The 25,803-nt window shown below is 37.6% G+C and overlaps 2 protein-coding genes across 4 annotated transcripts in view; one reads left to right on the top strand and one right to left on the bottom strand.

Moving 5' to 3' along the window:
* Window positions 1-25,803, bottom strand: part of Oct-TyrR (Octopamine-Tyramine receptor) — a 97,476-nt gene that overhangs the window by 30,526 nt on the left and 41,147 nt on the right. For 2 of the 3 annotated variants that reach the window (XM_032434726.2, XM_070207943.1), the window contains exon 1: window positions 5,895-6,471. The gene's annotated coding sequence lies outside the window, so the exon portion shown is untranslated. Of the gene's footprint in view, window positions 1-5,894; window positions 6,472-9,742; window positions 9,791-25,803 lie in introns of those variants that run through there. The other variant, XM_032434727.2, reaches the window with a different exon arrangement.
* LOC6623581 (glucose-6-phosphate 1-dehydrogenase) lies at window positions 15,359-17,170 on the top strand. Its single transcript, XM_002048284.4, has one exon. The coding sequence runs from the start codon at window positions 15,468-15,470 to the stop codon at window positions 17,058-17,060; it is 1,593 nt and encodes a 530-aa protein (XP_002048320.1). The 5' UTR covers window positions 15,359-15,467; the 3' UTR covers window positions 17,061-17,170.

Here is a 25,803-nt window from a genome sequence, read left to right as displayed (position 1 = left end):
TGTTGGTTTAAAAGCCTTAGCAAACGCAGAAATTTGGAAAATTACTTTATCATATCGTTGCCATGCAAACAAGCCTCAACTCAAAGATAACTCTTTTTTGTTCCTGTTTAAACATCTGTATTTTTTTCCTGGGTTACCTTTTTTCTTTCACTTTCATCTGCTTTCTTTTTAAATAACGTACTTCTCATTCCGCTTACTGTCATTCAATAGACCTCTTTCTTGTGCATGTTTTTTTTCTTTGGTTTTAATTTCAAATTTCCATTGGCGTCTAAATTATTTGAGCTTCTCAATTTCCAAACTCTCATTTCATTTGCAAAAGCAATTAAAATTTTCGGTGTGTACTCCCGTATTTCCATTCCGTTTATCAAACGACATATGCGACCTTTTGCTGTATGCGACGCGTGCACCAAAAACAGGCCAAATACTGTGAATAGTGAGGGATTGAGGGTCTGAAACTAGAGGGCAATATGTCGGCACCCAGACCCATGTCCATATCTACTTATGCGTGTGGCTGCGGGCCGACAAATTGAAGTGCACGCCCAGCTTCAAAGTGGGCGCTCAACATTGAGAAACGGTAGCAAAAATGTAGCAAAGCTTCAAATTAAAATAAAGCGCACATGTTGACTCTCAAAGTGCGGCCCGTACTCAATAATATATGCAAATTGTATTCCATAAATTATATGCGAGTGTGTTTTTTGAGCTCTTTGAAAAGCCTGTGCAATTAAAATGGGCCTCTGTACATTTACTTTTTGCAATCAAAGTCGTTAACCAATATAAAACGAAGCGATAATAAATATACACAATATATATATACAAAGTTTATACATATATATATATATATATATATATGTGGTTATCCTTTCAAGGAAGCCGCAAGGCACATGCTGATGAACTGCCTTTGACTGTCGGCCATCGCTTTGGTCATATTTTGTATGGCAAAATGCAAAAGCAGCTGCCAACAGCAACAGCAGCCGCGCGGCAACAAAGGCGATTGATGGGGCAACATTTCTTATGCGCCACACTCTGCGGCAGCTACTGTGAATAGCAAGCATTAAATTTAAAGTCGGATGTGCAGAAGCGTTAACCACCTGCAGTAAAGTAAGGGTATCTATTATTATTATTTTTTATTTTAGATCATTTCAAGAGTAAATGATTAACTAAACATTTTTTTTACTAATTGATCAAAAGCTATGAAAAAATAAATAAATATATTTTTGAGTTCCAAATAGATTGACATTACGTTAACAAATGTTTTTGGATTAATCAACTAATTGTATTATATTTGTAAATCACATATTTTAAATATTTTTTGAGGGATTTCGCTTAATCAAATGTTGTTTATCTTATGTATTCAATTATTTTACTTTATTGACACACAACTTTTAGTTTCAAAATAGTTAAATAAACTTCTCTTGGCGCAACAAATTTGTTTAGTCTCTAAGTTACTGTGATTTTTATATTGCAAAGATTTAACTTTTAAATTTATTTCTACATTTAAGAAGCTAATTAACTTATTTGTTTAAGGCACAATGAGCCAAGATAACGCATAAATTTAAGAATATTGCAGTTGCTTTTAGCCCATCCTGACTGTAGTTTCTCATTATTAATTAGTAAACATTGTCTGGGTAGCATATAAAAAGGGTAAAATTAAAATCTTAGCCATGGAAATTGTGTAAAAGCAAAGAAATGAAAAAGGCGTAAAAGTTAACGGCTAATTGGGAAAAGGATTCGGGACGTAACTAAAGCATATAGTTGTAAATAAATAAATGATTGTAATATGGAGAAAAAAAGAGATTTATAATTAGCATAATATGCGAATTATTATAATAATCTGACACAAGCACAAAAGTCTGAACAGCCCGAGTCGAATGACTAGGATACAGAAATCAAAGGAAATGACGAAGTGTGGACAGAAAGTCAAAGGATTTTGGTTGGGCTGACATGACTGTTTATGCCATTCAATTAACATGCAGAACGCTCCATTTAACCAAGAAGTTTGCTGCCTGATAAGCACAAAACGGCATGCCCTCATAAGTATGCAATACTTTTGCTGTTTGCCCAGCTGCTAAGATGCTGAGCTGCTGCCAACCTCGTCGAGCCTCAAGAAAACACACACAGGCGCCTTAGAGCATAATGTTAGCTGATTGTCTTGTTGTAATTAAAACTTTTGTCAATGTTGACAGTGTGGGTACTTACTTGGGTCCTTTGCAAATTGATGAGGCAGCCTCAGCAAATAGCCAAAAGCTTACGAACACCCTCTCCTAAAGTTAGCTGCGAGAGTGAGAGACCCCAAAACCAATGCAAAACGTTTATGTTTAACTAAGGACAGTGTTTGACTTTTTTTTTTCTGGCTATATCAACTGCAGCAGTGGCCCACAGAATGGCATGGAAATGCCGAATTTGAATGTGCGCACACAGCCGGAAAAAAAGGCGCAACGAATGGTGGGAGGGCTGCGGCTTATGGTTGTCAGGCCCGGGGGTTGCACATGCAATCGACAGGCCACGTTGCGGGTGGTGCGCCAAGTTCGCTACACTCGCTAATTTGTAACTGTGATGCGGTTGACTGCGAAATGCATACCTACAGCGTGTCAGGCTCAGTTACTGTGGCACGTACCGAGCGGCGTGCTGAAGCCATTTGAAGTTGAGCCGTGCGGCGGGCTGGCATTATTATGCATAGCACACAATGCGGGTCTCGGGTTGAGTTCTGGCATGGCCTGTACTTTATTTTACTGCTTGTAAATAATTCGTTTTATTTGGCACTCATCACGCGCACTGATTGATTGATTGGTAGATTGATTGCCGCCAATGGCAGGCCTTCAATTAAATTAAAACATTAACCAAAAAAAAAAAAAAATCGCTCAAACGTTTAAAATTTTTATATACTTATATGCTGCATATGTGAACAATTGAATAAATTTAAAAACAAATACCAACTCGCGCGTGGAACTCTTCAATATTTCCACCGCCGCGCAGTTCACTTAATTATAATTATGATTGATATTCTGTGCATTGTTATTGCTGACCTTCTACATGGTTATTTCCATAAGTGCTTTATTTTGATTGCTGATTGCAGCTCAATTTGTGTGCTGTAAGAAATTGCAAGCGAGTTGTTATTTGTATATGGGTGCAATGGGGCGTATGCGCAATCCAAAAATATAATTAGGAATTTCAACAGCATGGCACGGTGCGCATTCTTTCATCAAATTCCCTCAAATGCAAAATCACATAGAATTTCAAGAGTGCCGCCTGCTGCAACACTGCGTATGCGCGATGTGCATCTCGTAAATAAAAACTGTGCCTAATGAGCTTTATTTCATTATGGAACACATATAATGGCTGCTTAGCGTTTCAATGGGCGTGACAGGGCACAATAGCGGCAAATGGTATTGTTAAGAGCTAAATAGAAAGCTCCTATTGAAAGACTTTGTAACTTGATGCAGCAAAATGTACGTATTCTTAATGTGGAATATACTTTCATTTAGCTTTCATTTACAGGAACAGCTTCAGTTATGTATGTACTTGTGTCTTTTATATTGTTAGAAATTTATATAAAAATCGAATCGAATTTACATACTTATAACTACAGCTGTCAACTCGTGCGGCCAAGCAACACTTGCAACTTAATTTGTATATTTAATTATTTTTAAATTAACAGTTTAATTGATTTATATGCAACAACATCATTTACGGTTTACCAAAATGGCATTCGTTATTCGTTCTGAGAGCGAAACTTCTTGGCCATAAAAGCGCACTGCGGCTGTCATGTAAATCATTGGCAATTTAATTGAAAAGATTAAATATTAAAAATATCAATATTTAATTGATTACAGCACAGCCGCTGCCCCAGGCACCGATATCAGCAGAGACGTCAGCTTAACTGATTTAATTTGATGTAAAAATCATATATATATTTTTTATCATTTTAATAAAAATGCTGCACATTTGAAATTGATGAAGAAAACGGAGAGTTGCGAATATCTTATTATATATATTTAATATCTCCAATTATTCTTGGTATATTCGTACTAGGGATATCGAGAGAGATCTGAGAGTCGCCAAATCAGGAGACGTAATCCGTCCACATGTTAAACGACTATTTAATCGCTTTCGCAACATCTTCTTCTGCTTCTCCTGGACGAAAAAAAATTATTTGCCTCACAACTTTAGCTTGTCTCTCTAAAACAAAAAACAGAAGATTGGATTGGATCGGTGTCGATCACAGCACCCCGAAACTATTCTCTAAGCCAAGTGCTTAATTAAACTTTGATATAATCAACATATATGAAAAATTTTCGCATTTAGCCTTAACTTTGTACACTTTTACCTCAAGATCAGAAAGTATTGTTATATTTTTGCACCTTAAACATAACTAGCTTAAACTGGCAATGTAGGGCAGAATTAGTCTTGTGAATCATAAAATATATATAAATTATTACGCAAGAAAGAAGTCTCTTTTAATAGCATCAAAATAAAAATAATATAATGCAATATTCAACCAAGTTAGATTATACACACGCATTGTTTACACAAACACCTCAAACAGGTGCCAAAACGTATAACCGCAAAATTCTTTCCAAACACTTATAATCGAGTATATACACTTCGTTGCGCTTCAATAAATATTTAGATATTGATTTTATTGCTTATCGAAAACAAAAACAAATGGAGCAACATAATATAATCAAATAAAAATAAAAGCCTAAAGAGTTGCCAAGTTGATGCGACAGGCAATTTGCTGAATTATTAAAGACGCTTTTAGTGTAGGGAACGTAGAGGGGCTTCTAAGCGGAGCTAAGTAACTGTGGGTTAGGACGCATGCGGCAAGCTAAAAATTTAATGAGAAGCGCCGCCAGTTAATGTGCATGTCTTTTGATTGGATTTTATGTAAATGCTTCTCGGCGCAGACGACTCAAGATTTACGCACAGACTAAGTCGCCTCGTAAAACAGCGAGCCAAATATCAAATAAATATGTAATCAAGCGGCTGTGGCAGAAGTATGCCGCGTTTTCTCAATGTGATATAAATGTGGCACACGCTGGCTGCTGCGCCTAGCACACACATCGGGGGGTTGGACTCAGTGTTTTTTTTTCAGGGGCCTCTGACTGTCTTGCTTTTGTCGTCGCGTCTTGCTTTTGCCCCAAGGTGAACCAAATAATGTGGTTTAAAGACGACACAAATGCCGTTACAGTTGTCCCCCAAGCTGCTCCCAATTGGCAGAGGTTACGCAACCTTGGCAACAGTTCAAGGTGTTGCCACCCGTACTTCCGGGAGCTGTGCGGTTTAATTAATTAAAGGTGTTAAGGTAAAATATAAAGAGACGCACTTTGGGAATGGCAACAGCTTCTACTGTGTGAGTGTGTGTGCTTGGCTTAGAGATCGTGTCTTCCGGGTGTGTATTATTAAGCATTAGCAATGTCATTGTTAATTACGATTAGATGTTAGAAAAGTACATGACAATATTTTTATCTGGGAGTCAATTATGAGAAAAAAGCATATGTTAAGGAATACTGAAAAAAATGTGAGTTAAAGGCAGCTTTTTATATTTGCTTTGTATTAGGCAGAAATTAAGCAAATATCTGTATCTTTATGTAGGCATGTATCCGTATCTGTATATGTATCTGTATCTGTATCTGTATCTATATTTATATCTGTGGATGTATCCGCATCTGACATATCTTTTGGCAATTATTTTAAACATACATAGTGTATGTTATTGCCGTTTTGATCAATCGTACTGATCAAGCGAATTTGATATGTATAGAAAAAGTAAATCAAAAAAAGTCTATTCATCAATTTTCTAAATAATTTCTTTGCCAAATTAGCTGTCTATGCAACACGTTTGAAATAAACATGTGCAGTATTTCAATTCGGAATGCATGCATGGCAGTGCTTACCTGAAGATTTCAATTATTCGTGTTCGGAATTGTTATTTGGCTTTGATATGGAATTTGGCCAAACAATTTGTTGATTATTTTATGGCTTGCTGCTGTTGCTTCATAATTGTTTGTAATTTATTTATAAGACGAGAGTAAATCGTGCAAATTGGTTTAACATTGTGGCACGTCTTACGGCTTCCATTGGCAAATTGTCACTTGATTGCATAGGTCAAAGGCCAAAACACACACACACAAGCACGTAATTGGATCAAAACAAATTGAAAGTGCAGTCTAGAATTTTGATACTCCGATAGATCGTCTGGCTGGAAACACTGGCAATTGCTGGCAATTCAAATGCCTCGGGGAACAAATCAGTTTGAATTTGTTTTGGCCGATTGACAATTCTCAGTTGGCAGCTGCTTGTTAGGGTATATGTCGCATTGACTTAGTCTATTGCCTCAACTTTAAGTTTGTTGCGGCCACGGCATCGCAACACGTACGTAGACACACACACACACACACACACACACACAGAGAGAGATAGTCAGCGAGCATCGGCAGAGCGGCAACTGTTTTCAGCACGCGTCCACACGTGTCGACGTCGAAAGCAGAACTGAACATACAGCAGCTGCCGTCCTTAAACTTCAGCGCTACGCGACGACGGCGAGCCGAAGCAGTGCGATACGAATGCACGATTACGGCATCGGTTAAGCAGTGCTCGTTCGCACACTTGCTCTCTTTGTTTGTTTCATTCGCAATCTCTTGGCGCTTGACGCTCTCTGGCAGTGCCAAACTGTTGATTCTTTTGGTTTAAAATCCCATGGCCCAGCAGCAACGGTCTCTTTGCCCTGCTGGGCCATATTTGTTGTAATGTGACAAATGCCTGATAAAGAAGCGGAGTCAGAGTCGGCCAAACAAATTGCTTGCATGTCATCAAAACAGAGAGCGGCAACGCAATGCGTAGGGCAATGAAAATGACAATTCATAAACACATTAGGCATTCATTGGAGTGGGCTGATGGCATGTGGAAAAGTGAGTTGTTGCCCTTTTTTTTTTTTTTTGTTTTCCTGATGTTGCAACACAATTATCTTTTTCCCCGTCTGCATGAAAGTGGAAAAACTGAAGGGCGAACGGATCGATATATTTAAGTAAAAGTGAATCGACGGAAAGACGGCCAGACTTGCAAGTACAAAGGTGTGTGTGTGTGTGTGTGTGTGATGTAGGGGTGTGGGCGGCACACGATGAAACGAAAATTTTCTGATGTGTGTCACTTTTTTTTCGAAATGTAATGAGTTATTTATGATGAACAAGTATGAAACAGTTGTGGTCGGAAAATTCTTGCTGGCATATTAATAAAATTACCCTCATGGCTGATGAACGATATAGTAATGTGATCTTATTCATAATCACTTCAACAAACAGGGGGCGTTGCTTAATGCAAAGTCATCAAATCCCTGTGCGAACTGAATATATTTTGTTTATGTACTTCGGAAAAACGAATACACTCGTTTTTTTTTATTAGCATAAATAAGACATCTGTATTGCCCGTTTATAACTTTTATAACTTTCCTATGACAATATCATTCAGCAATTTATATTTCACATTATTTATCGTATTAGCCAATTTGTCATTTAACAATGAGAAACGACTTTATGCCTTGGTACACATTATCCTTTGTCAGATGTGAAAATAGTAAAGCTTAGAATATTTTGTCATATAAAAACCTAATTTTCGAACGATATTATCTATAGAAGCTATATGATATAGGAACTAATAAATCCCGAGTTTGGAAAAGTTATCTGAATAGCAAGAAAAAAGGGTTTCCATTTCAAAAACCTATATTTCGACATTCGTCCGGCTAGTCTTGCTCTACTACGAAATGCTATAATTCTATAGCATTTTTTTCGTTTCCCTTTGGTAGCTTAATTTTCAACATAATGAGAGCTTGTGTCAGCATTCTATACAAATTTAAACAAAGGTTCTTCTGTTCCATATCCTTTTATATTCTGCTGTCAACATTTTTCCTGTTGCAGTTGTCCTGGCTGCCGCCAATTAAAGTTTTACTGCCAAGTTGCAAGCAACAGCAAAATTATACTTCCTGCAACACACATGCTGCTGGCTTAAGACCAATACCAGACCAAATGACTGACTTCATGTGCCGGGGTTCCGTTTGTCTGTCCGCCTGTCCAGGTCCGTGTTGGCAGCAGACAAGCCAAGATAAACCAAAGTGCACTTGCAGCAAGTGCAAAACCCAGCCCGACACGAAAAATAAGCAGCCAGACAATCAACAGGGAAAAGATCCAAGACTGAAACTGCAATTGGAGTGTGGAATGTGGCCAGCCTCATCTCAACTGGCTGGCGACAGTTTTTCTTCATAAACACACGTTTTAATTTTACCCAACTGACATTTCGACTCATAACTTGCCAGCTCCTAAGTGTGATTCATATGTAGGTCGTTATTTTTGCCTAATGGCCGAGCGTCCAGGCTGACCAGCTGCTGGTCGTGTAGGCACAAATTTATTTGCACTTTAGCATCGTTAACATAAATGTCATTAAAATAAATGTACAGGGTATGCATATATATGTGTATTATGGGTAATAATAATTTACATATATATCTTATTTGCCCAGCAGCTGCACAGGGAAAACGAAACAGAAAATTAAAATGACTAGAAGCCGCAAAATACAAAAAAAAATTGCTTACGAATTGTCCTAACTACAAAAGGAAAATGTTCAAAAACTGAAACAGCAGAGAATGGCATACGAATAAAGAATAACTGACAGGGCGTATAACATTTGGGTTACAATTTTCAATCTACCATTTATTATGAACAGTTCAATGGCGCCGAAAAAAAATATAAATTTACATACATAGAAAATGTAAATCTTGTACGTGTTCCAAGAAATGTTTTCTCATTTCCTTTAGTTCTGCATGCGAAATATAATCAATATTTTGTACAATAAAATTTGGTTTTTGATTTAATAAGTACACAATGAAGTTTAATGGGAGTCAACATATCATAATATGTATTGCTTGTATATAGACAATTTTCTCTCTATCCTCCCTTAGTCACATTCGCTTTATATTTATAACAAAATATTTGAGCATTACTTGAAATCATGGCAAGTGTTTGGAAACTCTAAGCTAAAACTCTATATATTTTTCTCTTATTTGTCCATTTCTCTAAACTCATCTTTCGTTGTTTTTGTTTGGAATGAGATTTTTGAAATTCCCACAAGGAATAAACAAATGTAAAGCGCTGCAAATTACAAATGTTGCCACAAAAAGATCGATAGTTGAAACACATGCCACAAACGTATATGGATGTATGTCCGTTTCTATGTATGTATGTGTATGACAATGTGCATATATACGTGAAGGCTCAACATTGTTGTAGCTATTGCGAATGTGCTATATGGCACAAATGAATCGGCATCTTTGGCATAGTTTAGTGGTATTTCCCGCTGGCAGCTGGATCCTTTTGCGTCCCTACTGTTTTTCGCAGCATAATCTGTTTGGTCTACTCGCCCCTCGGTTTGTCAATTTGTCTGTGTGCTCTGCCGATGCATTGAACCATAAATATGTAGATATGCCAATGAGTGCGCTCTCTGTCTCTGTCTGTATTTCTCCATTTCTTTCTTTCTGTCTATTGCTTTCCCTGTTTCTAGTTGAATTTTTCTTTGTGTTTTTTTTGCAATGCACAAAGAAATAAGCATGACAAAATAATTTTGATTTGAAATACAAAGCGCTATTTGAATACACTTTATACACCTACTATTTATTTGCTGGCACGATATTAAGGATATTGGGACAAAAATTATAGGTATATTTATGATAAAGTTATATTAGAAAGCATGCACTTACCAATTTCATTTCATGACCTCTCGTGAAGTATTCTTTATGGCAACATGGCTAAAAAAGCAAAATAAATACCGAATTAAAATAATTGTAGAAGCAAGGAAGAAAGTGTGAAAGTGAGATAAATGGATAAGATAAAGATAAGGATAAGATAAAGTTTCTAAGGCAGTATTAGAAATATTAACCCTCAGTTTAATTCATGAGAATCGCATGGTAAGGCATAGTTATAGTCAACATCTAAACAAAGCTTGTTTATATAATACTTAAAGTCAAAGCTTGACAACTTGTAAGCCTTACCTTAACTGGTGAGAATCACATAGAACGGCAAACTAAATGAAAACTATTTTTAAATTTGCAGCGTAGCAATACGTTAATTTATATTTTAATTATTCAATAACAATGTACATACATATAATATGAAATGTAGATAGCCCCCATTTGTCAAGGTCAGATTTCAATTCTCGGCCAGTCTTTGCCTTCAAAAATGTTGACTTTTACTTGAATAAACGGTCGATTAAATGCTTTAAGAATATTAACTGTGGCTTGGCGCACACACGGCACGCAAAGGTCAGCTCCTAGTTGCCTGTCATAAAAGAGCACAAATTACCCCGAAAAAAGTTAATACTACAAAAAAAATAAAATAAAAAAAAATAAAAGCCCAACTCAAATGGGAAGTCATTTGGGGCTGCTGTCAATTGCTAACAGTAACTAGTGGCGGCTGCTGCCACAATGGCTTACAGTTTCAGTTTGTTCATGAATTATTTAAGAAATTAATTAACCAACAAGAGGAGGGCGAGAGAGGGTGGCAGATGGAAAATGAGGTGGTGGTAAGCTTATTTTAATGAGGCCTCGTTTGCGAAACATTACGTGCACTTTGCCTTTTAATAATGATAATGAACTTCATTGTTTAAGTTTAAATTTGTTTGTGTTTTTAAAGCCTCAAGAGCTGTGGCTAAGCCCAGCCCAATGTTAACTTGTCTTCAATTTGGCCCCTACTCATTTGAAGAGCATATACCTTTTTATTTTTGTTTGTTTTTTTTTTTCGGGGTAGTTTTTGGTTAAAGAGGCGTATACGCAATATTTTAGACATTGCTATTGCCTCTAGCTGGTTTTTTCTGTGCACACACTGAGACAAGTATGAAATTGCTTTTCAATTGTGAGTGACTCCTAAATACCCCACTCAATCAGTTTGAAGGAATATCTCTCAACGAAAGCAGGACAAAAGAATTCACTTGCCCAGGCTATCGTGATTTGTCTTTAATATGGTTTTGTGCACAGCTATTTGATAAGCCATGTGTATGTGTGTGCGTGTGTGAGTGTGAGTGTATGTCGAAATCCTGTGAACTGTAAACTTAAAGGACAATTATTTCCACTACGCAGACGTCCCAAGAAGGGCTATTCAAGCCGAATTATTTGTAGGTCTCCCATAAAAGAACTAGGAAAAAGCTTGAAAGAAAAAGCTTTAAAATAGAATATCTACAACAGAGTATTAACTTGAGCTTTTAGTTAAACAAGTCATTAAAAAAGAAAATTAAATGTCTTTTAGCTAAGCGAGTAAAATGATAAACAAGGGACTAATTAATTTTTAAATCTCTATCTACTTTTTTTTATGAGTGAGCTGGGACTTCTCGCATAATATATAAGCGTCTGGTAGAGAGATTATTAAATTTTATGAATTAATTATGTAGAGTGAAATAATTTGACTAATCTTTCGGCTCCATTAACTGATATTATCAGAAACCTTATTCGGTTTGACTGGAAGAGCATATTATCTTTCGCTTGCCGCAAACAAAACTCAATCTTATTGTTAAACACACAACGGACGGGCTCCTTTCTTCGCATTTTTTTTTTTTGTGTTGAGCAAAAAATGAAGCACGACGCAAGCTAATAAAAGATTAGACACAAAAATGCGTTAAAATTTGACGCGCCTTCTATTCATTATACGACCCCCGACTTTGGTTGGGTTGGGTTTTGGCTGGAGACAGAGCCTAAATTCCGTTGTCAACGTTTGTTTAGGTAGGCAAAGGCCAAAGCTTGCGTGGCGGTTGACGTTCGGACTTGAGACTGGCGGACGGCCAGGAATTCCATTTACTCGCATGCAATAAAACAATTTAATTAAATTTTATGTGTGCCAGCGAGCCAAGGAAATGAAAACAAATAAACCACAATAAAGTGCAAGCAAGCGAAACAGCTGGCACTTCTTGTTCTTATCCTAGTGTTTCCTGTTCGTAATTCAATCTGTGCCTTTCAAACTAACCGCAGCCTGCGTGTGTGTGTGTGTGTGTGTGTGTGTGTCCATGTATGGCTGTCTCGGAAGGACCGACATTATGTCCCTGTCTTTTGGCAATTATGATCTTAATGTCGTGTCGTGCCCGTCTGTCTGTCTGTCCGCCTGTCCGTCTGTGGCAATTGTGTGCCACAACTGTTTCATTGCCATTGTTCACAGCATTTTCAATTTGGCAACTGTCACACATCATAAGCTACTGCTGAGTTACTGCCAAGTTAAATGCCAGCTCATTCGAAAGTTGACTTTAAACGGCTCCTTTTCTCAATTTGCCTCGTCCAAGTTTTTTTTTTTATGCACATTTTTCACACAGACATTTCCGGCAAACACACGCACACTTCGGTGTGATTTATATACATATATATATATATATATATGTGTGTGTGTGTGTGTGTGTGTGTGTTTGTGTTAGATACTTTTGGGAGTTGTTAAGTTTTCTGGCTGCAAAAACAAATGGCATTGAGCTCAAATCTGAGTTGCTTTAGGCTAAGGTCGGGCCATTGGTCAATGGCCAATTTGTCTTGTGCGTGTCGTGGCATAAATATTTTCATATCTATTTATTTAATGACTCGGCAGTGTGCCGTTGCAGGCTCAGGTCACAAAGCCAGGCCAGAAGTGCTTTCAGATAAACCACAAATTCACAATTGTTTTTTTTTGTGCTTGTTTACTTTGCACTTGCATTTATGATACCTGAAGCAGCGCAGATATCACAAGAACATAACTTATTGTTATATTGTTATTAGTTTGCCAACATATTTAATACGCGTTCTTTATCTTTATTCCAATTAATCTTTATGTCAATTCCAGTTCATGTTAATGCTTTTAGTCTGTGTTTAAGCCTCAATTACCAGCTGTAATTACAAATATTACGCATACGCCACGTCTCCCAGTGCTAATGCTCGAAATGTCAACGCATTTGTTAAATGCCAAGTAATGTGATTTCAAGCATTTCGCGTACTGCGCCAAAACAAAAGGAACCAAAACAAAACCGGAAAAAAAATAACACAGAACCAAGCCAATTAGTAGGGCCAACAATCAATGTTCAGCCCTGGCCGCCCTCTATTGGGGCGTGGCTGTAGGCAACGTGTTGAGCCGGCGTATTGTTTGCGCTCCTGTCTGACAGGCACGTTTCGACGTTTCGACGTTCCGACTTTCCGTAGGCCTGAAAAGCTGGTGAAAAAAATAATAACAAAACAATGTGCACGCCACTGAATTAGACGAGATTTGCTGCGTGTGGCACGTGTTGCCAGTTTGTTGTTGTTGTCAACTCTTCGAACGGATTTCATTTTTATATGCTTGGCGGCGACAGTTAATAAGAGAAAAGGTCGCCATCTCATCTAAGCTGTCAAATCCTCTCAGCTCGAGCATTTTGCGCATCGGTTTTATTTTTGGCCCAAACCTTTACACACTTCTGAAACTTTTCTTAACCGTCTACAGTCAAGCTTCGGCCATGTTTCCTAAGCATACCGATGTTTAATTTGGGCTATCCAAATACTTAAAGGAATTTTTATGCTCAATAAATTAAATAACATAAATTTCTTAAAGCACAGTACTTGAGTATATTTCTAGACTCAAGCTATCAGAAATGCATCGAATTCATGCAAATTTAGCCAGGCCAAATTATATTCTTTATTGGAATGCTTCTTCCTTAAACATGTTTGCAAATTGCCAAAGGCAAGTAAATATATTCATTTCGTTAGTTCTCGTTTAAAAGAGATGCCAAGAATCTTCAATTTGAAAAACAAAAAGCTTAAAACATGCTTTGTGCGTTGAGATTAGAGCGGACCACACAGAAGCGCCAGCTGCAGACTGTTTGCAATTACTACGAGGTGTGTGTGTGCGTGTGTGTGTGTGTGTGTGTAGAGGGAGGCAAAGGTTTTTATTTTGGCATATTGCAATTTGTAGACTGCCGCAGGCTCAAAGGAAATTTAATTATCACTGGCAATCAGAAAGGCGGCCAACACCAGGCCAGGACAATGGGCACAGGGCCGAGCCACGTTGCACTTAGGTGTCACAATGCCAGCCTACAATGATTAAAACCAAATTGCCATAGACACGAGCGTGCAACCATTAGGTGCCCCATCATGTCGATGGGGGCATTGAATTTTGATGCCTGGACGAGAACCAGAATGAGTAGGGCGTGACTGGACTATTAGCTGCCCGCACAACATGTGCACAAAGAAAATGGCAACGCAGCAAAGTCATCAGCATCATCATCAACATCATCCTCTTCCTCAATGGCAGCAGCATCGTCGGGTTGCCAATGTGCTTGAATGGAAGCTTAGGGTATTTGTAATGATTGAATTTGAATTGCAGTCAACAACAACAACAACAACAACAGCAGCGGGAAAAATCTCCTATATGCAACTGGCAGCTTGGATTTTGCCGCTTTTTCAACAGCTGCACGTTTCTCTCTTCCTGTTCGCCGGCTTCTTTCCGTGTTATCTTCTGGCGACTGTGCAGCTTTTCCTTAAAGCGCTCTGTCCAAACGTTTGCCTGTCTGGTTCCTTAGACGCCTGCAGCGTCATATTCTTTGAGAGCCAACTTTAGGGAATGGCCATGTCTTTGGCTTTGCCTTCTCTCCCAGTTTCGTGTGGCGACCCACTGGCGAAAAGCTTAAGGAATTGTGAAATGAACAATTGATGCGTTTTAAATGTTGGAATTTCCTGGCGAGAAAGATTTTTTGAAAATGAACACTTGTTCACATAAGATACATTTTCTCCTGCCACAAATAGAAAATAGCTTAAAGTAGAATGCGTAGATATAAGCTTTTTCTTCGTTTTTTTTTAAGGTAAAGTTCAGTTAAGGATTAAATTATTTGTTTTATTTCCCTAAATGCAATATGTCTGCGGCAAATACAAATATAAAGTCGTGCACTAAAACGAAATTAAGGGATTTTAGATTTGTGTTGAGGGAGGCATCAAAATACCTTTTTCTTACAATTTATATGCTTTCTACAATGTTGCTTATCGCGGTTATAAAAATCATAATAATAATAATAATTTTAATTATAATAATATAAATATTATGATGATGATTTAACATGTAGTATTTTAAGCGTCTGAGCTTCTTCTCTAGACGTCCAGATTGAAATTTTTAGGCTATTCGCAAAAATAATTTTAATAATTATAATTATATTAATAATAATAAAACTATTGGTACTGATAATAAAAAAAAAATAATCACTTAATTGTTTTTAATATAAAATGTAGATAAATGAATATAATGGAAAAAACGAGCACTTTTGTTGCACTTAGTAGCTTTGAATTTCTAAACACATCTGATTGTAATAAAATTGGTATTCAACCATATTCTGTCTTTACTTTGATTTAACTCTCATCGTATCGAAAAGAAAAAAAAATATGAAAATAATTTCAAAAAAATAAATATAATCAATAGGAATATCAAAATTGAAAATTGTGTCATAGAAAATTTGTAACGCTGAAAATGCTACCGATCGATCCCAATAATGAGACCGCCTATTCGTTTGTTGTTTTTGGCGCTTCGGGTCGTTTAGCGCTAAGTAAAATCTTTCCAGCACTCTGGCAACTCTATCGCGATAATCGTTTGCCGCAGGGCACTAAAATTTTTACATTCTGTCGCACCCATCTAGAGGTCGGCACATATCGCATCAAGTGTGTACCCTATATGGGTCTGAGCAAGGATCGCGATCAAATAAAATACAATAGCTTCTGGTCCAATGTGCATTGCTGTCAGGGCATGTACGATAGCCCACAGGATTATGCGGAACTCACAGCAGCAATGGTGCGCCAGGAGACCAGGCACAACATGAGTCTGGCCAATCGTATCTTCTATCTGGCCCTGCCGCCGATCGTCTTTGATCATGTGACGCTCAATATCAGCCGTAAATGTCTGTCGATGACGGGCTGGAATCGTGTAATCGTTGAGAAGCCATTTGCCAGAAACGAGCTCACCTATAAACCATATCAGACGCAGCTGTGTCAAACGTTCAAGGAATCACAAATCTATATGATAGACCACTATCTAAGCAAACAGGTCATTCATAATCTGTTCGTATTACGTTTCACCAATCACATCTGGTCAGAGACGTGGAATAACAAGCATATTGCGGCGGTCATGATAAGTGTGAAGTGCGAGAAGCCGGTGCAGGCACGTGCCGACTACTTCAATCAATTTGGCATCATACGAGATATTATGACCAACGATATGATGCAGTTGCTCGCCATGCTGACCATAGAGCAGCCGTACAGTAACTATGTGGAGGACATGAGAGACGAGAAGCTGAAGGTGCTCAAGCAAGTGCTAACACTTGACATAAGCGATGTCATACTGGGACAGTATTGCAATAATGGCGTGGAAACCGATCCCACCAAGGTGGGCTATACACAGCACGCCTACATACCCAAGGAGTCCCTGACGCCCACCTTTGCGATGGTTGTGCTGCGGATCAAAAGCAAACGCTGGAATAGCGTGCCGTTCATATTGCGCGTCGGTAAGGCCCTTAACGAAACCAAAACGGAGGTGCGAGTGCAGTACAAGGCAATGGAATGTGATCGCAGTGAAAATAAACTGAGCATACCCAATGAGCTGGTGTTGCGCCTGTCACCGCGGGAGCAGCTCTTCATGCGCATGATGCTGAAGCGGCCAGGACAAGAGCTGTGCCTCAGGGAAACGGAACTTAACCTTATGCTGCGGGACAGAACAGTGCCCGATAATTATCAGAGTCTATTGCTCGATATCTTTGCTGGCAATCAAATGCTCTTCATGCGCACAGACGAACAGTGCGAAATATGGCGGATATTCTCGCCAGTTTTGGCATATATTGATGTGGAGAGGCCAAAGCCGCTGCTTTATGACTTTGGGTCCAGCGGACCGATGGCTGCATACGAAATGGCAGCCAGAAATGGATTTACATTTTATCAATCGGACGAATGGCACGCCAGACAGGGCATGGCAAACACCACCCAGAATGCGTCTAAAGAGGTCATCAAAGCGGAGTCCAATCGAGCCCAACAGGCGACACCCAGTTGGATGACACCATCAGCAATGGGGAGTTAGGAGTAGAGTTTTCGTTAAGAGTCAGTTTTAGTTGTACTAGTGCTTTATGTCATAAATTGGTTCAAGGCAAGCAAATTTAATAAAATATCCAGCAAAAGTTTTTTAATTAACCAAGTGCAGCAGTTGGCCGGCAATAGCGTACACCTCGTACCTCAACTTTCTACAGCATCTGCTTCATCTTTTCGCTTACGAACTTGTGAACTTATCAACTGTTCTCTCGCATAAATAACACGCATGATTCGGCCATTGTCCTTTGGCTAACTTCGAAAACATGTATTAAAATACAAAATATAGGAGCAAGGGTTAAACAATGAATTTAAGATGCTCTACATTATTGGATTATATATATAATTAAACATGAGAAGAAATCAGGGAAAACCATTAAAATATTTATATATATATTCAGGGAAAGTCTAGAAAGTTGCATTGCAAATCTATTCTAAGGCGCCAAAGAAAAGGCTCGACTATGTCCCTTCCATAAAGTTGAATTCGTTGAATTCTCTTAAGAAATTGTAGGCTTAAATATTTTTTATTATAAGTGCACTCAAAAATATTTTGACTAAATCAAAATAAATTAATATTAAATAATTATAACATATAAAAACAATAATAATATAGCTATATTTTAAATTTAAAGTTTAATAATTAAAAAACAAAAATAATATTTAATGTTAGTATAATTTAAACAAATTTTTAGTTTAATAAAAATTGTTCTCCCTTAAAGCGAAATTTCTAAATTTAAATAAGATTTCGAGATGTTTTTTTCTGCGTGCATAAACAAAAAAACCCGATAAATTTTTGCAAGAACCAAGTTTAAGCGTTAGTATATCACATCTTTGGAAGTACGATTCTGAAGCCAAGTAAATGCAATTGTATTTTATATTATGTGACTGCATTTGTTTGTAAACAGCACCGTACTAGGGCAAAAGGTCTACTGTTAGTTACAGTGGCCACCGTTTAAATTTATAGTATTACAGAGTATTGAAAATAAATTTACTCTGGTCAGGCAGAACAAGTTGGCTGCTCTGCTAAAAGTTTGCAATAAGTGAAAAGCAGTTGATGATGAAGGGAAAGTAGGAAAAAAGACTTGGAGAAAATGGCAGAGAAGCGTGTGGAAAACCGAGCTAAGAAAGTTACTTTGATTTCTTAACGCAACTTTAGCCGAACTTATACTTGTACAGCTCACACGCCACACTTTGGTTTATATCTTGTTTTTTTTTTTTTTTCCTTTCGATGTTATTTAGTCGTTAAAGTTTTTGCGGTCATTTCGTGTTGATGATGCTGCCCATTTATCGAGCGCTTCGATTCAGCTCTGAATATAAATAAGTGGAATCTGGTAGCGTATTTCAAAGCTAATTAGCTTTTGCAGTCAGCAGCAGTTTTTAGCTCGTTAGATTTCAGTTTAATTAGCAGATGCATTAAGATATTCCATGTTTCAGGCATTAACAATGCGCTCTTAGCCTGATTATAAATTGCATTGTACACTTGCCAGCCATTTAGTTTATAGGTCAGCAGTCCTTACCGCTCCGCCCTGCCCTGCCCTGCTCTGTCCAGCCCTCTTCAGCTTTTTAGCTCTTTTTAGCTGCTGTTTGTTGTGTCCCATCCTGTCGACTGCTGCTTCAGTAAATCCTTTTCATGCTGCTCTGTTAAGCCACACTTTTCATATCCTTTGTTGTTATTTCGCTCGGCAATACACACGCATATGCTTTACAATTTTTGGCCATGCTGTTTCCATTCTGTTTTTTTATTTTTCTTACATTTTTTGTGGTGGCAGACATATAAAATGAAAAGATTTAAAACCAAGATTCCAGCGCGCTCTTTCTCTGCCTGTTTGCCCCTTATCCCACTTCCACTCACGCTCTTTGGTTGTTTGGCGAATTCCATGAAAAATCATTAAGAACAATATTGTCACACACAATTGAGATGGCGCCCAAGATTGTTTATTTATTTATGCCTCCTCTTGGAATACATTTTGCCAGGCATTTTTTGTCCGCAACTCTTGGGCACAATTATAATTTTAAATGGATATATTTTTTTGATTGCCGATTCGACAGCGAGCAATTAAGTTAAATATTTATATAATATATTAAGTTACATTTTCTGTTGAATTTCTGTTAAGCATAAATTCCTTTTACACGCAAATGTTCGATATTCGTGGAAAAGCAATTATTGTCTGCAATTGCTGCGACTATTCTCCAATTAAATTCGATTATTTTTACCTTAAAACATAATTATTTTGATTAAAAGCAGTTAATATCTACTTGTTTTAATGCTCTTAATTCGTCTTCGTTACAGCCAATTGTTTTTGTAATTGATGCTAACAAATGAGCCTGACTAGCTGCACCTTGATTTACCAACACTCCCTGAGATTTTTTCTCTCTTCTCTTTACTCCCACTGTTTTGTGCGTCTCTTAAAGGGGCGAAACTATTTAATTTCACATTTCAATTTTAATAGCAATGCTCGCAACCCAAACCCAAGCCATTCTCTAACATACAGACAAAGGCGATAAAAAACGAGTCCTAGTCGCACCTGGTTGGCCATTCCTCGCTTTCTCCTGCCAGTTCTCTCCTCTTGCTCTCTTTACTTCTGTTCTCAAGTGTGTGGGTGTGTGTGTATGTGTTGTATAGTGGCAAAAGGATTTTGTGTTTGAAAACCGTAAAGTGAAATTAAAATGGCTGGCTACGGCAGCTTTGCGGACAGACCAACTCGCCTTGGCTAACCGTAGAGCAAATGGCCAGCGCGCAGCAGGGAGGTAATCAAAAACAAAAAAACAAAACAAAAAAACAACGAACTTACATCTATCGGCAGTAATCCGACAATTGAATACCCTTGCAAGCTTTCTATTCGAACGATTATTCCTATTACCTATATTTTTACATACTTGAAAAGAAAGAAAAACCTTGTAAAAAAACCTTAAGATATATATCTTGCATGTAAAACGTCATCATGCACTGATTCCTCCTATAGAGCTATATGTTATAGTAATCCGAAGCCCATAAAAGGTTTCACATTTATAAGAAGTGAAACTATTAAGAACTTTTCTTTTTATAAATCGTTTCTATGTCAGCTATATATATGATATAGATGTCCGACCATGTTTTTGACTGCAACACAATGACGAATATAAGAAGGAAAGATATTTCCCAAGAGAGACTAGTTTACATAGAAACATGCAGACATGTTCAAGAATATATAAATATTATGAACTTGTACATATCTTTTTACTTTTTTTTGCTTCCTTTCTACCAAGCGTTACAAAATCTGTTAAAAAATATTAGTACACTCTGCAAGGGTATAAAAAGTTTAAAAAATGGCAATGGAAAAAGTAGTTTAGTGGCCATCGACTCCTTCATAGTTCTTGGCCATAGTATGGTAGCTGCTATCTTTACGGCTGTTGTGGTTGTAGCTGTTGTTGTTGTGCTTTTTGTTGTTTATATTGTTGTTGTTGTTGTTGTTGTTGCTGCTGTTGTCCAAGTTACAAGCAGCTACAACAGCGATTAAAGCAGTGACACTCCCGCACACAGGTTGTGGGCGAACGCTTTGTGGATTTGGTCGTTTTCCAAGTACGGGTTTCGGTAGCTGCGGGCAACATTTCAAATTGCTTAATTTACAAGCGAGCTGCAAAAGCAAAAGCTAACACGATTGTGGCGGGATGTGCAAAAAATAGTTAGCTAAATGTTGACCAGCTCAGTAGTTGCAGCCGGTTCTGGCTGTTGGGTTTGGCTGAGGTGTCGCCTGCCTTCTGCTTGGCCATCAACAGGAAGCACGTAATGAAAGCAACGAATTGGGCAGATTTTCACCGCTTGCCACTCGCACTCGAATGGGCTCAAACGAGGGCAGCGTAAGAGAATAATATATCAATTTGATGCTGGTAAAATGCTTTAAGTGGCACATACTTTTAGAGCATTCCTTATTTGCTTTAAAGGAAATATATGTGTCCCCTGTGAAATATATCTATACGATCATCTATATCTATATAATGAAAACCGATATTGTAACTGTAATTCCTTATTTGATTAAGGTATGACGGGTTTTTGGAAAATTCTACCCGCAATTGTGGGGAATAAGCGAAAAACGTTGTATGACACTTTTTGTTGTTCTTCCGATCGACCTACAACTCTTTCTCAAAGAACTTTGTGAAAATTAATTAAACCCCTCAAATTTATTTTTCTAAAATATCATTAAAATGAACTCGAAATACACTTTTCACAAAATGCAGCGCTCTTGCAAGGAAAATACGGATCAAAGGTTTAATGAACGACAATTTTTCGACTGCAAATGGTCGGAAATCGTCTACTTCAACTTTATTTTTGTGTTAATCGCATTGGAAAATATGGGAAAATGGTCTGTTAACGCATTTCAAAAGCAAGAATCAAGAAGTTTTTCATTTACTTTTCAGAAATGATTTTTTTCTTATTTCTAAATCTGCACTTTTTTACGCAAAAAATTCAGGTGTTGAATATCGCACTCAAATGCTTTTTGATTAATAATCAAATCAACACTGGCATACATAGTACGTATTTTTGCTCAATTTGAATTGTTGAATATTTTCAACATGTTATCCTAACCGTAGGGACTTTCCTCGGGATTTGTTTTTTCAGCTATCTGTGATTTTCCTCATGCATTTTACAGTATATCCTCTCTGTTTTACATTTGCTTTCATTTCACCGTTGGCCACAAAACTGCCACTCGTGCCACATTGATAACGTTTCATTTCTTTTTTAACCCTCGACGCACAAGACACCCCAGATAATCGAGTTAGAAGGCGCAGACGAGAGCTAAGACAGGAAAAGGTTTGTTAATTTCAAAGATATTGCAAAATAATTGCGTGTTTGTTTTCGCCATCGAATTGACAGTTGTGTTAGCCACAAAACTAGAATTTAAACTGATGCAGCTGACATATATCTGCCGAAAGTTCTACCTTTAAGTTGCATGCCACCAAATATTAGGTTCAAATGGAGCTTGTTGCACTTTTATGCCCCTGTGACACTCCATCCGATGTACGTTAAAATGCGGTTTATGGTTCATATGCACTCTCGCCGTATTCTCCACGAGTCGAATCAACTTCTTAACTGCCGACCCCATGACTGCTTCCCCTTTCTCTCTCTCTTTCAGCTCACACACTCTCTCTCTCTCTCTCTCTTTCTCTCCCTTGCCGTTTGAATGTGTGTGTGTGACTGCAAGTGTTAAAACGTGTCATTTTATACGCATAGATGCCATAATATAAGCTCTATACTTGCTCCCTAGTGCCGCTTTTATGCACTTCAGCCCGAAGTTGGCATTTTTTTATGCAAATTCTGCGGCGCTCTATAATCATTTATTTTGCATAAATATTCAAATATATATACTTATGTGATATGCTCGCATTTCCATTTTTATACAATCGCAATATTCACCTGAAATCTTTTTCACATCTATTTAACATAAAGGCAAATTTAATTTGCAAAAGCAAAGCTCATTTAAAAAATGTAATTTGATTTAATTTTTTTTTTCTATTTAAAAAGTTCAATTCACTTTTTTTAATGGTAGAAATGGCCAACTCTATTTTTAAGCTCCGTTTGATTTAACTGTTAATAACAATTCCGCCTTTTAAGTAAGATTTCATGAACAATAACAACACGAAACAAACATATATAAAAAAAATAAATAATTTTGTGTAGATCGTAAAAAAATATAGTAAATTAAAGGGTTCATTTTTTTGTTTTCGCTTTGGCACAAAGTTTCACTTTGACAACGCGCATCACATTAAAATATAAATTTGGCAAATAAGAATTTTTATGTGAAATAAAAGTTTTTCTCATTCTTCATTTTTACTCAGTGAGTCGTTATACATTTTTTTTTTTACTTTTTGTGCTTTTTTTATCACCCATTAACGCGCCCACTCTTTGACACATTCGAAATGGCGAAATGGCGAAAAGGCGAATTTCTGCGCCAAAATGAATGTCAATTGTCTGTTCGTGAAAACTTTCGCGAATGTCAAGTTAAAATTTGTACACTTAACTCTTAAGCGTCATCCTTCCACATAAGGATATAAGTTAAGGCGGAAAGGAAATTGCTTTTAATTTTCTGTGCAAGTGTGTGTGTGTGTGTGTGTGCCAGCTCTTCCTTTTTGGACAATTTTGTTGTGTCATCTGCAAACATAAATTATGCGCCAATTTGCTATTGGATCATAAAGATATTTATGTTTGCATTTTATTTGCACACTAAAATAGAATTTATTGTTTATGCGCTTAAGGTTTTAATAAACAAGTGAAGAGCTATTATTATGATGAAGTGCTTTTACTTCGCCCTCGCACAGCTGGTGCGCCAAGAGAACTAAATATCTTATGAGCCAACTGTCAACGCAAAGTTGGTTAAAGGGTTTTTATGTTTTGATTGGATATCATCTTGAATTACTACACTAACAGATTGGTCTATAAATATCTGATGTGAGGCGGTTTTAATGTAAAGCTATCTCGTATTTAAATATTTAAGCTGCAGGCTTTTCACGTTTTTAGTTGGGACCAGTCTTATCAAATGGCCTTTCCTTAGCCATGCTCTGCTCCATTTCTTATGCCACATTGCGTATACGTACTTATAATATTTTAAACACTTCTCTCGCCACAGTTCGTCGCGCATTTTACTTAAAAGCCGGGAATAATGGCAATTTTCGTTTGCAAAATGTGCAACTGAATGCTGGAACTGAGACTGGCGCGGGTTATGCGCCCATAGTTATGGTTGCTTATAAATTTCAAATGCAAATGCTAAACCAGCCAGTTCCAACTTCCAAGTTGCCAGTTGCCAGTTGCCGGTTCGCCGGGTTGTCGGGTTGCCGGGCCAGCCACTGAGCCATTTGTCAGTGTTATATGCTGCACACGTTGCGTTTATGCACATGGCAATCTCTGTGGCTCTGGCTCTGAGTTCTCCTTGAGTTATTCCTCATCCTGCTGCGACAATCGCGGCTGCATTACGCTAATAACCTGAGCCCCGTGAGTTATGTGCGGTGGGCGGGAAATTTCGTAAATTTCTGTATGGTTCGCTTGATAAGGCCCAGCTTAAGGCCAATTTGTGTGATGTAACACAAAGTTGCGTTCAGCTACTAATTAACTCAATAAAATCTACCGGAATTTCGGACACAAATTCTTCTTGATTGACATACTTGCCGTTAAACCCGAATGACACTGTGCAACATGGTCTTACAGCCTTAATTTAGCCGATGCAATGGCATTATCGATAAGTAAAATTAATAATTAATGAATAATAATTAAAATTTGTTTGATCTACTTTGCCCAGTGGGGCAAGTTAAACGCTGTGCCTAAAGTTTACGGATCTAACTTCCGTAAAGCTTATATATTTTATTGAAATTTAAATTGAACGTTGTTTGTACTTTATACCCGTCTCATTTTTGTTGTTTTGTGTAATATAAGACCGTAGGTTATGTAAACTTTTTGACCAACGTGTGAACTCAGGTAGCTGGCAGCAGCCCTTGACGGCGTTTGAGTGCAACTTTTGTGCGTACTTCCGATGAGTGCGTACCACAAATAACCTGGGCCTGAGACTGACCCCCATGTACCCCATGTACCACGTTCCTGGGACGATGGACAAGCTGAAGTTGTCCAAGCGATGCACGCAGTAGAACAATGCTCAGCAAGGGGCTGCAGCTGGTTGCACTTGTGTGTGCGTGTGAGAGCCAACTTCCGTGGCGCGTGTCCTGGCGAACACTTCCGCCTGTCTGGCCCCTTTGACTTGTCATTGTCATGAGCCAACAGCATATTGCATAGCATTGAGGGTACTACGTTTGTCCTTGGCATATTTGCATTTGACAGTTTAGTCGCATATCAATGGCCATTTTATTGGGGCCAATCTACAACAAAGGTGTCACTGAATATTCGCTACAGTTTTTTACCTTGAGCTGTGTCGCATGCGAAACTAAATCACAGAAATTTATATTTTACTAACTTTTTCCATTACAAAGCAAACAAAAAAGGCAGTCAACGAAAAGTTGTTGATTACCAGACACATTTCGCTGGCTTAATTAGTGCATCCAGCTTGTGCTGCCTTTTAATATTTTTTACACCTCTGTTATCTTACGTTTTTTTTTTTCTCTCTGGAACGTTGTAGCCAAAAGCATTCAAGCGAAAATAGTTTGCATTCCAGTAAGTGTATAAAATGTACGTAGCATATATAAAAATATGCAGAGATGAAATTTAAGTTGAATCTTTGCACATGCTAAATGTTATAAAGTATTTTGGTTTATAACTAAAATAACGAGACGTCGAGAAATGTCAAACTTTTATATGTTAATTAAGCTATAGTAAAGGGTACTCTAATTAATTAAACAAGAATATAGCACATGAGTTTTAGTTATAGCTTATACTAAATCTTACATTAGCCAGGTGTAAACAGGGAAGCAAGGAGGGCTATAATTAAAGAGATACAACTTTTTAGCCAACACATTATGTAAATCGTAATGTAATCGAAAACCCTATACCTAACCCAAGAATTGCATAGTAAGGCGATGCGTAAGAATATGTTTCTTTTTGTTGGAAACAAAGTGAGGTTGAATGGTCGAGAAGAGAGAGAAATGTGTGCCTTTATTAGAATATCCTAAGATAATTCCTATCAGCTTATAACAACATTTATAATTAAAGCTTGAAAGCCGTTAACCTTCCGTAAACTCATGAGAATCGCATAGTAAGACGATGCCTGTAACACAAATAAGTTTATTTTTGTGTGTAACGCAACGAAAAATGTACTTCGTCT

This window comes from Drosophila virilis, chromosome 3, assembly GCF_030788295.1.
Source record: "Drosophila virilis strain 15010-1051.87 chromosome 3, Dvir_AGI_RSII-ME, whole genome shotgun sequence".
Classification (NCBI taxonomy): Eukaryota; Metazoa; Arthropoda; class Insecta; order Diptera; family Drosophilidae; genus Drosophila; species Drosophila virilis.
The sequence above is the reverse complement of the archived record's forward strand: the minus strand, read 5'-3'. Positions and strand labels throughout refer to the sequence as shown.